Source organism: Lepus europaeus, chromosome 8 (assembly GCF_033115175.1).
Source record: "Lepus europaeus isolate LE1 chromosome 8, mLepTim1.pri, whole genome shotgun sequence".
Classification (NCBI taxonomy): Eukaryota; Metazoa; Chordata; class Mammalia; order Lagomorpha; family Leporidae; genus Lepus; species Lepus europaeus.
In genome coordinates, this window is record NC_084834.1 from 12,941,880 (window position 1) to 12,954,079 (window position 12,200).

The 12,200-nt window shown below is 43.8% G+C and overlaps 1 protein-coding gene across 1 annotated transcript in view; it reads left to right on the forward strand.

Annotated features, from left to right (window-relative positions):
- Window positions 1-12,200, forward strand: part of LOC133765211 (rho GTPase-activating protein 20-like) — a 141,560-nt gene that overhangs the window by 11,753 nt on the left and 117,607 nt on the right. The window contains exons 3-6 of the mRNA XM_062198874.1: window positions 1,622-1,786; window positions 5,537-5,680; window positions 8,150-8,191; window positions 9,370-9,454. Coding sequence (XP_062054858.1) covers window positions 5,655-5,680; window positions 8,150-8,191; window positions 9,370-9,454 — 153 coding nt within the window. The 5' untranslated portion in view covers window positions 1,622-1,786; window positions 5,537-5,654. The remainder of the gene's footprint in view (window positions 1-1,621; window positions 1,787-5,536; window positions 5,681-8,149; window positions 8,192-9,369; window positions 9,455-12,200) is intronic.

The following is a 12,200-nucleotide window of genomic DNA, read 5'->3' on the forward strand; positions in this document are numbered from 1 at the left end:
GGGGAGTCAGTGCACAGTGACTTCTGCTGTTAATTTAACAATGAACACTCTCATGGATGACGTCAGTGACCACCTGAGGCTCTTGAAATGAGCTGTCTAAGCTATGGAAGGCTTTTTTTTTAATAGAAAACGTTTATTTCATAAATACAAATTTCAAAAGGACAACTTTTGGATTATAGTGGTTTTTTCCCCTATGGACAAGGCCATAAGCAAAGTGGAAGTTCTCTCTTTAGAGAGAGAACTTCTCTTTAGAGAGAAGTACATTCTTCTTTGATTGCCACTTTTTTTCCACTGGGGTCTCACAGAGATTGTTCATGTAGACTATGTTTTAGCCACAATGTCTTGGCTTTCCATGCCTGAAATGCTCTCACAGACTTTTGATCCTCAATACTGCCAAGTGCACACTAGCAGAATCTTTCATATGCACATTTCTGCTAACTGCGTATTCAACAGAATTTCAGCTTTTTCTTTCTCATGCTCCTCAGACATGTTACAGCCTTCGCTTCTTGCTGATTGCAAATCCGCATTCAAATTTTTAGATGCTTATGGCAATGGCACCTAGTCTCAGGAAGCAACATTCTTTTTGTTAAAATAATAGAGGTACAACAATGACCAGAAACAGAGAGATTGAAAACCACAGGAATTCCTTGTTACGGACCTGTAGGGCACAGGTTTATTTGGGATTCTCTGGGTCCACTTCATAGGGCCCTCTAAGCTTGGTCCACGTGTTGGGAGATTGCTCTGGGTTAGGATCTGCTTCTGAGCTAATTCAGAACATTGGCTGAATTCCCTGACTTGTAGTTGAGGTACCTTCCTCCTCCAGCTGTCACCTGGGGGCTGGTATTTGCTCCTGGGAGCTGACTGTATCTAGTCTCATGGTTCTGTGCAGCTCCTGCCCATATGATAGATTCATTCTCCCTTGCCCTTCAACTCTCTCTGGCTTCCCCTTCTGTGCCATGTCCTGAGTCAATGTAGATGATAATCTCTGATTTGGGGACCTCTTGGGGGTTAGTTTAAGCCTCCTATATGAGGGAATGTAGTCTCCCTATTTGAAGGTTCATCACATTCATTCTGTCTTCACAGTCTCTTTTTGCAGATAGCACAGTCATAGGCTGCAATCATTAGGGTGTGAGGCTTTTGGATGGGTTGTTTTAGAACCCTCTGTGTACCACAGACTTTCTGGAAAACATCCCTTCCATCCTTCCACCAGCAGTTGTCCATGGTTCCCAAGACCTCCATGTTAGTGAGTCCGATGATGAGTCCTCAGTAACCACCTGCCTTACCTTCCATAGCGTTTGATGGGAGTGATGGCTCCCTTCTTGTTATCTTCTCAGTTCTCCACTTACCTGACACCTCTTGGTCTGAGCGGCTGTCTTCTTTTGCACGCCTGTAAGACGATACTTGCCCTAGGTTCTCCCTTGGATGTGTTCCCTGTCCAGCTCTCTCAGTGCCACCTGCTCTTTGAGACCTGTAAAACCTGAAACCCCATTGGCATCTGTAGTTGGAGATCCTTGTCTGAGGAATTGAGATGACAGTTTTATCATGTGTCACTCCTAATGATTGACATCAAACTAGTCTGTGCCCATTGACTAGCTACTCTTTGGTGTTTGCTGTTGAGCAGGGATGCTGATTCTCAGGAGCCTGGCACCTCAAAGGATGCAAGTGCTTCAAATGGACCTGTCCGAAGACTACTGGTGCACGGTCCGATAAAGTTAAGAACGGGTGATAAGAAAACAAAGCGTCAGGCTTTTTTGTACAAGGATGAGCTGAAGATTTCCAATGTTCGGTAGGTACATATGATGCATGCTATCCTGATCATCGTGAAATATATTGTCTCTAACAAAATTCATTTTCATGCACTCTTTCTCAGCAAGTAGCATGTTTTTACTTTGTTTTTGCCAGTGGTTTCATTCTTCACTTAGTAAACAAGCAGTCATGGAAGTTTTATTCTGTATTGTGCCCCTGTAGACAGTGCAATCAAGAATGGGAGAGACGGGGTTCCTCTCTCTCTCTTGTTTTGAACATTTATTTATTTATTTTAAAGGACGAGTTAGAGATGGGGCAGTGAGAGAAAGAGAAGGGTGGGGGAGAGAGAGAGACAGAGACAGAGACAGAGAAAGTCTTCCATCCACTGGTTCACTCTCCAGATGGCAGCAAATGCCAAAGCTGTGCCAGTTTGAAGCCAGGATCCAGGATCCAGGAGCTTCTTCCAGATCTTCCACATGGGTACAGGCGCCCAAGGACGTGGGCCATCTTCTAATGCTTTCCCAGGCCATACCAGAGAGCTGTATTGGATGTTGAGCAGCCGGGACTTGAACTGGCACCCACATGGCATGCTGGCACTGCAGGCAGTGGCTCTACCTGCTACGCCACAGTGCTGGTCCCAGGATTCTTCTTTCTTGAGACTTGCCTAGAGATGATAAAACTAAGAAAGAGACAGTTGAAGATTGTAATAATATGCATCTGATAGTAGCAAATAAACAGTGCCATGTGGAGAGTGTCAGAGAAGAGTCCCACTAGGGTGCCTATGTGAGATGCAACATTGAAACCGTTCCTCTGGTGTGAGAAGCAGCCACCTGTTCTAGACTGGGTATCCCAATTTGCCTGGCCGAGGGGACTGCAGGCCATCGTGTATGCAGCTTGACCCTTTGGGAGCAGGGCTTTAGCAAGGCGGATGTTTCTGGAGCTCATTGTAATTGACCAGGTCAGAGGTGAGACTGAGTAAGTGCTCAGGGTTCTGGTCACAGAGGATCTTGACAGATCCCAGTAAGGGGTTGAGGAATTCCTTTGAAGGGGTTTCCTTATGGAAATGACCATATCAGGTAAATATTGTAGCGTATCATTGTGGCTGCTGGGAGATAATGGATTGGAGAGCTGGCAACAATATAGGAGGGAGACTGTGTCCTGGAGATGATAACCCAGATCACCGATACCAAGGACCCCAACTTGGGAGGGACAGTGAAAGCAAAAGGTACAGAGGCAGATTTAGTGTGCTGGTTGGAGATAGACACAAGTGGTCACTCCTACTGTCAGCCTTGAACACAAATGCAACCAGTACATAGCCTGGAATAAGGCAACTGCTTAACGCATGTGTGCAGGGAAGGGGTAGGAAGGAATAGACTGATCTGGACATCTGCTTATCTGCTCCATCTGTGTTTTCATAATTTACAAAATATTATATAAGGCAAAGACGAGTTCCAGAAACAAAATCTCACCAGGAAGCTTTGCAGTGAGTAAAGAAAAATAAAAGTTGCCAGTGCTGCCCTCCCCTTGGCTTCCAGTTCTGCCCTGTCCTAGAGCAGAGCAACAAGGATTGGCAGTGCACCGGCCATAGCGGGCATTTCGGGGGTGAACCAACGGAAGGAAGACCTTTCTCTCTGTCTCTCTCCCAGTTTTATAAAATGCAGTCTCATCTTAGTGACAATCATATGAGGTATGTTGGATCAGGGGTGTGTTAAGCGCAGTATGGTGTGTTCAGGGTATCTTGTACCTCCTCTTGCCTAATCCTTGCCTTCATTATCTGAGATGGGTCTGCATTCTTGTTTTCCAACAGGCTCTGATACTGAGAGAGCCCCAGTGGCTGCCTCAAGGTCACCACAGTAGTCGTGGGCCCATGATTTTTTTCCTTAAGATTTATTTTATTTATTTGAAAGTCAGAGTTAGAGATGTGGAGACAGAGAGGTCTTCCTTCCATTGGTTCACTCCCTAGGTGGCCACAACAGCCAGAGCTGCGCCGATCTGAAGCCAGGAGCCAGGATCTTCTTCCGGGTCTACCGCCTGGGTGCAGGGGCCCAACGACTTGGGCCATCTTCTACTGCTATCCCAGGCCATAGCAGAGAGCTGGATTGGAAGAGTAGCAGCCAGGACTAGAACTGGCGCCCATATGGGATTCTGGTGCTTCAGCAGGCCAGGGCTTTACCCACTGTGCCACAGTGCTGGCCCCGTGAGCCCATGTTTGAAACTAGATCTCTTTATTATAGTACCGGCTCTCACCCAGCTGCCTCAACACTTTGTATTCTTTTGGATCCCATGGCAGATTTTATGACAATTTCATTTCAATAGCTTTAAATCATAGGGAGCCCTGTGGCCAAATCCCTGAACATCCTCCTTAAGGCTTAGAGCTCTTCACATCTACCACTCACCTGAGAGTTAGATTTGTAAAGGAACAAGGCAGCATGCCAGAGGGCGAAAGTGGGTCGGACCAAACCAGTACTGAGCAATCTCACTGCTGAAGCTGCGATATCGTCACCTTGTGCTCTCTGCAGAAAAAAATGAGAGGTGATTTCTTCCCTTATGGATAAGACGTTGAGCACTTGGACTAAGGTACACTTTGTTTTGTGCTTTTATCGTGGCTGCAGTCTGTAGGCCACAGTATTTTTTTAAGCCAGAATCTGTGGGGCAGATGATCTGAACCAAATCTTAAGAAGGGAAATTTGAGCTGGTGTTGTGGCTCACTTGGCTAATCCTCCACCTGCAGCGCCGGCACCCCGGGTTCTAGTCCTGGTTGGGGCACCGGATTCTGTCCCAGTTGCTCCTCTTCCAGTCCAACTCTCTGCTGTGGCCCGGGAAGGCAGTGGAAGATGGCCCAGGTGCTTGGGCCCTGCACCCGCATGGGAGACCAGGAAGAAGCACCTGGCTCCTGGCTTCGGTTTGGCAGTGCACCAGCCATAGCGGGCATTTCGGGGGTTAACCAACGGAAGGAAGACCTTTCTCTCTGTCTCTCTCTCTCACTGTCTAACTCTGCCTGTCAAAAAAAAAGGGGGGGGGGGATTTGAAATAAGCTGTCTTTAGAGAAGGAGTGGAGAGGGTCCCCTCCCCCCGACCCGGCCAGGATCAATTTGAATATTTGTAGCATCTTTCACAGGCTGGAGAAAATCATCAACTTAAAAATTTAGCCTGCTAGGGATTTATTGAATTTTGAATCCAACTTGCAGTTAGTTGCCTTGGCAGTGCCAGCCTCAATGACTTCACAGGCTTTGTACAGCCCAAGGACCAGACATTCACCATCCCAGCTTTCAAGGTGCAAAATTTGTAGAAGAATTAAGATTCAAATGTGTTTGTGATATCTGAAACTAAGGTTATTCCGAGATTATGTATGTATAGTCTGTCTCTGTGAAGAAGAAAATTTTATAAATAATTCATCCATGATTTAATCTTTGTTCAACCCCTCAGACACTCTGTTGAAGTCAATCAGATGTGCATGACCAGAGAATGAGTGATTCTCTTAAAATGTAACACCTTTAAACTATAGAGTATGGCCTCGAGTCCACAGTCAGCATTCAGAAAGAGACCAATGCATCTGTTGCCACTGGCTGCCATTAATCTTGTGTGTGGGGGCCCCTTGTGGGCCAGCCTTCATTGAGCACATGCTTTTGTCAAGGTCCACCTGACTCTTGCCTGTGCTGTGCACTGAGAGGGAATAGATGGATGTAAGGTGTTCTTGGTTATGGAACATGGAGAATTGGGGTTTGCTCAGGAGAAGATGTGCTCTTATTTAAGAAAAAAAAAAAACCATCTTGCTTGATGATCTTTTTAGGTACGGCAAAAATATTTACTACAAACATGTAATCCCTGTCAATGAAATATGGATTTCCAAATGCATTGTTGAGGAAGGTGATACCAGTGCCTCCAGGTGCCTGAATATTGGGTGGCCAATGGTCAACTACAGGGCCAAGTTCTTGTAAGTATCACTGCTGAGTCTTGTAACTTTACTTTGATATGGAAGGATATAACCCTTATTGCCTTTTCTAACAAAGATAGAGAAATGCACCTAAATTTTCTTCCAAACTTGTTTTTTTTTTGGGGGGGGGTGGGGAGGGAATGATAAGCATTTTAATTTGACCCTGTAATAATCTGCTGCCTCATGCTTTGACTTCCAGCCATGGCACTTGTCTGACACATATTTTCCCCAAGAAGTTTTTATGTGCCAATATGTGTGGAGAGAATGAAATGGGAACTGTGGAATGATTTGCTTTGGTCTGGAGCAATGGTTTTCCAAGGGCTCCATGAGCTACTTGGGGAGTGGGTATTTTGGATTAGTAAAAATAGATTTGAGAGAGCAAGGCTCTGGGACCCCTCTCCAATATCCTCCATCCTCTAGGTCTAGGCTTTTGTGTGTTTCAACTAGTAGAGTAGATCAATTCAGCTTGGAAAAATCCTTTGATTCTCCCAAAGTAATGCCCTAAAGAAATAATACTTGATTATACAAATTAAATTATATCCTGGGTTGCTAGAATTGCTATTTGGTGTCTTCAGTGATACAGCCACCTGAAACAAAGATTTGATTCATGGGATGTGGGTGAGTTTTCCAAGGCCCATTTTGAGGCTGGTATGAGGAAAGGAAACGGGGCTCCATTCCCTAGACATCTTGTGTCTATGTTTTTGTGTACACAGGTACCTTGCAACCCCTGCCTGCTGCTCTGAACAGGCACAAACCATATGTCCTGTGTGTTTTTCACATAGACAGTTCATCCCAGGCACTTCGTGCTCTTTTTTGCTCTGCTCTCCTCACTCCCTCCAGGTCTGTCAGGTCGTATTGAAGTTGATACAAAGGAGATATATCCAAACTGTTAATTAACTCAGTTCTGTGATGGAACTGCTTGCAAATATTACTGAGAAGAAAGACATGCTTGTACCACTGTCTGCATGTCTTCTTGGCCGTGACAACTTTGCTCCCTAGGTTCTCAGATCCTATTGCTTAATGTCTTCTTAATCTTGCAGGTGAAAGGAAGCTGCCTATTTGGGCATATGTGGTGCCTTTGATGAGGAGTTCCACTAGACAGTTTTTTGAATGAGGGAGAAGCGTGGGCACGAGGTGGACATAGGCTGTATTGGCTATGAAGCTATGTAAACACATACAACACATTTACAACACCGCCCAGCTCCGAGTACATTTCCTTTTGGCTGTTATCACTCTTATGCAAATTGGCATAAGTAACCAGTGGTGTTCAAGTCCATATGAAGGTGGAAAGCCAAGGAAATGTCCACTTTGCTGTGGAAGCATGTCCTGAGAAGGCATAGAAATGCAGCGTGGAGGAGCTCTTGCTGGTAGAAATAGGAAATGTGGCAGCCCCTGCAGAAAAACGTGTTGCTTCCATGAGTTCAATGTAGGATGACCACAGGACTGAGCAGTTCCACTCTGGAATGTAGGTCCAAGGAAAGTGTAAACATACATACATTCTATGTTTGTTCCTAACTCTGACTTTTGGGCACAAATGTTCCTAGCAGTGGTGTTCATTAGAGCCAGACATTAGCAACAAATCACATGTTCATGACCTGATGAATGGATAGTTAGGATGTGTAGGATCTGGGGGTGGTGGGGGATAGGGCGTGGCTGTTTACTAGCGAGCAGGGTTTGCTCTCGGGATAATGCAGATATTCATGAGCAAGGTATTACAGATGCTGCCGGCACAGGACCCAGTCATATAAATGGTCAGTTTTATTTTCCATGTAGTTAATCACTCCCCAGCTGTTTTGGATGCTAGTAAATTATAAGCCCATGTATGTTTGAAACTGCAGATCTTTCTCACTTTGGATTTCAAATACATTCATGATGTAGCAGAAAGGATATAAAACATTAGTCACCAAACACTAGGTGCTTTGACATTCTTCAGCACATCATAGCACTGAAATGATTTTCGAGGTATTTATTTGACATCTGACAATTCTGCAGCCTCTGTGCAGTACAGTGGTATGGATTTCCCCGCTAAAGGGAGCTCAGAGCATTCCATTCACATGCCCAGTCTCTTCAGTATGACCTAATCTGATCATAATGCTTTTTCCATTTGAATAGCACTTCAAGCTACAAGAGCACTCTGAGGTTTAATGACCTCCACTTTCGATGGTGGATACTGAGACTCATGTCAGTTCAGTGACTCCTGTGATCACTGAGCTAGCATCCCATAGTTGCAATCCAGGGTTTCGTTTCAAGTCAGCTTCTCCTTCCCTTTAAGAACTCTTTCCCATCACTGTCATGTGGCTGTACAAGAGCGGACTCCACCCAGAGCCCTTGTATGCAAGGGCACTACTTAGCCTGAGTCCCTGTCACCCACAATTGCCTGCTGGTGTGTTTATCTGCAATGGTAGTCTTAATCAGTTGGAATTAGTCTTTCATGTAGCTTACTATTTTCTCTGACTTCTCTGCTTGCAGTTCCAGAACATTCATGGAAAAATGGGAACGCTTGCTGGACAGGTATTTCTCTAGCATACACGTTTTGAATCTTCAGTGTGTGATAGGAGGCATAAATCTCTGCGAGCAGTGCCCCTACATGATTCCCACTTAAAAATGCTCTTCCCACTTAAAAATACTCTCAGATGATCTTGCAATCCTTGGTTCCTCTACATGTGCTGTAAGTCATGTTCCCTCATTCACATGAATGTTGTATTCATTGTTGAAGAAGTTCAAGATGTATCTTTCATCTTTTCCTCCGTACAGCCTATGGATCAGAGCTAACAATATTCCCAATATGTATTAAATGTCTATAAATGTAGCTAGTACTGAGCTACTCAGTAGCTGAGTGGATCTACTCAGTGCTCTACTGAGTGAGTCTGAAAGCACCTGTTGCTTCCTACACTTGAAGCCATGAAGGTGGTCCAGATAGGTAAACTTTGAGGGGTGGATCTGCTGCCCAAACCACACATCAAGACACTCCCTATTATTTTCCAGGCCATGCCGTCTTTCCCAGAATTATTTTCCTACTCATCTGGTTTTGTTGTTCTTGGTTTGGCTTTTTAAAGATTTATTTATTTATCTGTTTGGGAGGTAGAGCTACAGAAAGAAGGAAAGGTGGAGGGTAAGATCTTCCATCCACTGGTTCACTCTCCAAGTGGCCGCAGTGGCTGGAGCTGGGCTGATCTGAAGCTAGGAGCCAGGAGCTTTTTCCTGGTCTACCGCGGAGCTACAGGGGCCCAGGCCTTGGGCCATCTTCTACTGCTTTCCCAGGCCATAGCCAGGAGCTGGATTGGAAGAGGAGCAGCCGGGCCTCGAACCGGTGCCCATATGGGATGCCGGTGCCACAGGCGGTGGGTGATGTTACCTCGTATGCCACAGCGATGCCACTCCTCATCTTTTGACCTTGCTGAGTTCTACAAATCTAAATATAAATAATATAAAAGTTATTTATAGATAAATATATTTATATCCTGTAAGTATGCTATAGATATCTGTGCACAGAAATACGTATGTATGTCTCTGTATCAGTATATGTATTAGCTAGCTCAAACAAGAGTTTCGTGTGTGTGTATATATATATATGTATATATGTACATATAAATGATGAGAAATATATAGAAAATTTTTGCCACATGAATTGATTTGATGAGAAACATTAGCTAATTCATTAATTTTTGTTTCTTAATGATTTTTATCAGGTGTATAACTGAGTCGAAAGAGAAAGATCAAAAGCAGACCACACTTCTGCAGATAGAATCACTCACCGATAGCAACATTCCTTATGTAAGTGTGTTTCAGACTCCACATTTTAAATTCCAATTTCCTGACTTTGAAAGAGAGGTAGAGACAATGGGGATAGAGGTTTTAGGTAGAGAAACAGGTAGAGATCAAGCAGTATGGGAAGAGGAACAATATAATGGAACAGAGGAGGGGATGAGAAGAAGAGGGAGGAGAGAGTGAGATTGGAGTGACAGAGAGAGATGGGAGAGAGAGAGTATTCAGAAGGGAACATGGAGAAATATATCTTTACCTACACATGCAGTTTTTTTGTGTACATAAAAAGTAAACGTTAGGTTATATGAAGCATTGGGAATCCACGATAACTCAATGCTTATGCTTAGAAAGAATATTTCCTGTTAAATATCCACGAAGTTTCATGTTTTCATAAAGTGTTTTTCCCAAGCCAGTATTCTGGGAATTTAAATATTTCTCTTCATTTGTCACTGCTTTCAAACAATGGTTTTGTTTGTTCCCAGTTTTTCAATATTTATTTCATGTTAAAATATTTTTATTTATTGGGAAGGAATTTTAAAACCCTGAAATGTGTGAAAGAGTGATAGGAATATCACACCCAAATGTGCTGATTTGATAGCATCCTGTCCTATATTTGTTCCATAATTTATTTTCTCTGTCTCTCTCTTGATATGTGTCTGGATATGCTTCTTTCTGAAGGCAGTTACATATGCTGCATGCCTTTATCTTCGAATACCTGTGTATTCCCAAGATCAAGATATAGTCTTAGATAAACACCATACAGTCCTCACCTGGAAATTGAACATTGGTATAAATAATATTGTCACCTGTTGTTCATGTCATGTTCCAATTGATTGCTCTAGTAATGCTCCTTTTGTGGAACAGAATCCACTCTCGGAGTTAGGTATTGCATTGAGCTGGTTACGTCCCATACCAAAGTCTGTCAGGATTGAATTAAACTTGAAGGGGTGAACCTTTGGAGAGATCGGTGTGTGTCTTCCTCATTTTTGTATGTTGTAGGGAAGAATAGCTTCAGTTGGATCACATTTGATTTCTAACATTAAGACACACTAGCCCAGATCTTCATAACGGTGACCATGATAACACTGATACGCTATTTGACTTTTTCTTTACAGCGGCTTCAGATCACAAAATGTGGTATTTGCAGTAGAAAAAGCCTAGTCCAACACAGCCATTTACCAGCAGCTAATCAGAGCCAGGCATCTTTTATGAGCTGTTTTCCATAACCAGAGGAATTGCTTGAAGAAGTTGAGAATGGAGTTCTCCTGTAGGGAGGAGCACCCTTGTCTCAACCTGCTTTGGTTTTAGTTGTGGCAAATGGTTGCTCATCCTGGAATTTTTCAAAATCAGTTTCATTTATGTATGGTTTTCATAAAATAACCATACCTAATGCTATTCATTCACACTTGAAAATCTGAGTTTTCTCTAATTTTATCTTGATTTTATCTTACAGAAACTTGCCATTTCCTGTAGTAAAGTTCTGGTGCCAACCAATTTTCTAATTTGCTTTCATCCAAAAATGTGTTGATTTCAGCTTCACCTTTTTTTTAAAAAAAATTTTTTTTATTTATTTGAAAATCAGACTTACACAGAGAGAGGAGATGCAGAGAGAGAGAGAGAGAGAGAGAGAGAGATCTTCCATCCGATGGTTCACTCCCCAATTGGCTGCAATGGCCAGAGCTGCATGGATCTGAAGCCAGGAGCCAGGAGCTTTTTCCAGGTCTCCCACACAGGTGCAGGGGCCTAGGGACTTGGGCCATCCCAATGCTTTCCCAGGCCACAGTAGAGAGCTGGACTGGAAGTGGAGCAGCCAGGTCTTGAACCGGCACCCATATGGGATGCCAGCACTTCAGGCCAGAGCGCTCACCCACTGCACCACAGCGCCGGCCCCTCAGCTTCACTCTTGAAAGGTACTTTTGCTGAACCTGGAAAGAATATCATATTTCTCTCTCTACGCCTTGCAGATATCCCACTGTGTTCTGATCACGATGCTTTCTGATAGCTTGAGTGATCCATGGTGACTGTCTTATTTGCCTATTTTTGTATCCCTGCTTTCAGGATCTGTGCTCCTTCTCTGACTTACAGTAATATGACCACAATGTGCCAAAACATGGTTTTCTTTGAATCTATTTTGTTTGATATTTTCTGAGTTCCTTTAATTTGTAACTTTTTAAAAAAGATTTATTTATTTACTTGAAAGTCAGAGTTACACAGAGGGAGAAGGAGAGGCACACACAGAGAGAGGTCTTCCATCCACTGGTTCACTCCCCAGATGGCTGCAACGGCTGGAGGCACTCCGATCCGAAGCCAGGAGCTAGGAACTTCCTCCGGGTCTCCCACGTGGGTGCAGGGCCCAAGGACTTGGGCCATCTTCTACTGCTTTCCCAGGGCACAGCAGAGAGCTGGATGGGAAGTGGAGCAGCAGGGACTTGAACTGGCACCCATATGGGATGCCAGCATACAGGCAGCGAGCGACCTTACCCGCCATGCCACAGCACCAGCCGCTAATTTGTAACTTTTTATTTTTGTCAAATTTGGGGAAATTTCACAGTGAGTGCAAACATTTTTTCCTTCTTGTAGGCAGCAAATAGATGGGTTTTGTTTGTTAATCCATTCAGCCAGTCTGTGTCTTTTAACGGGGGATTTGAAGGCATTTACATTCAAGATGACTATTAATAAGTAACTACTTTGCCCTGCCATTTTCCCAAAAATATTCCTGTTTTTTACATTGAATTTCCTTTGAACTTTTACTGAG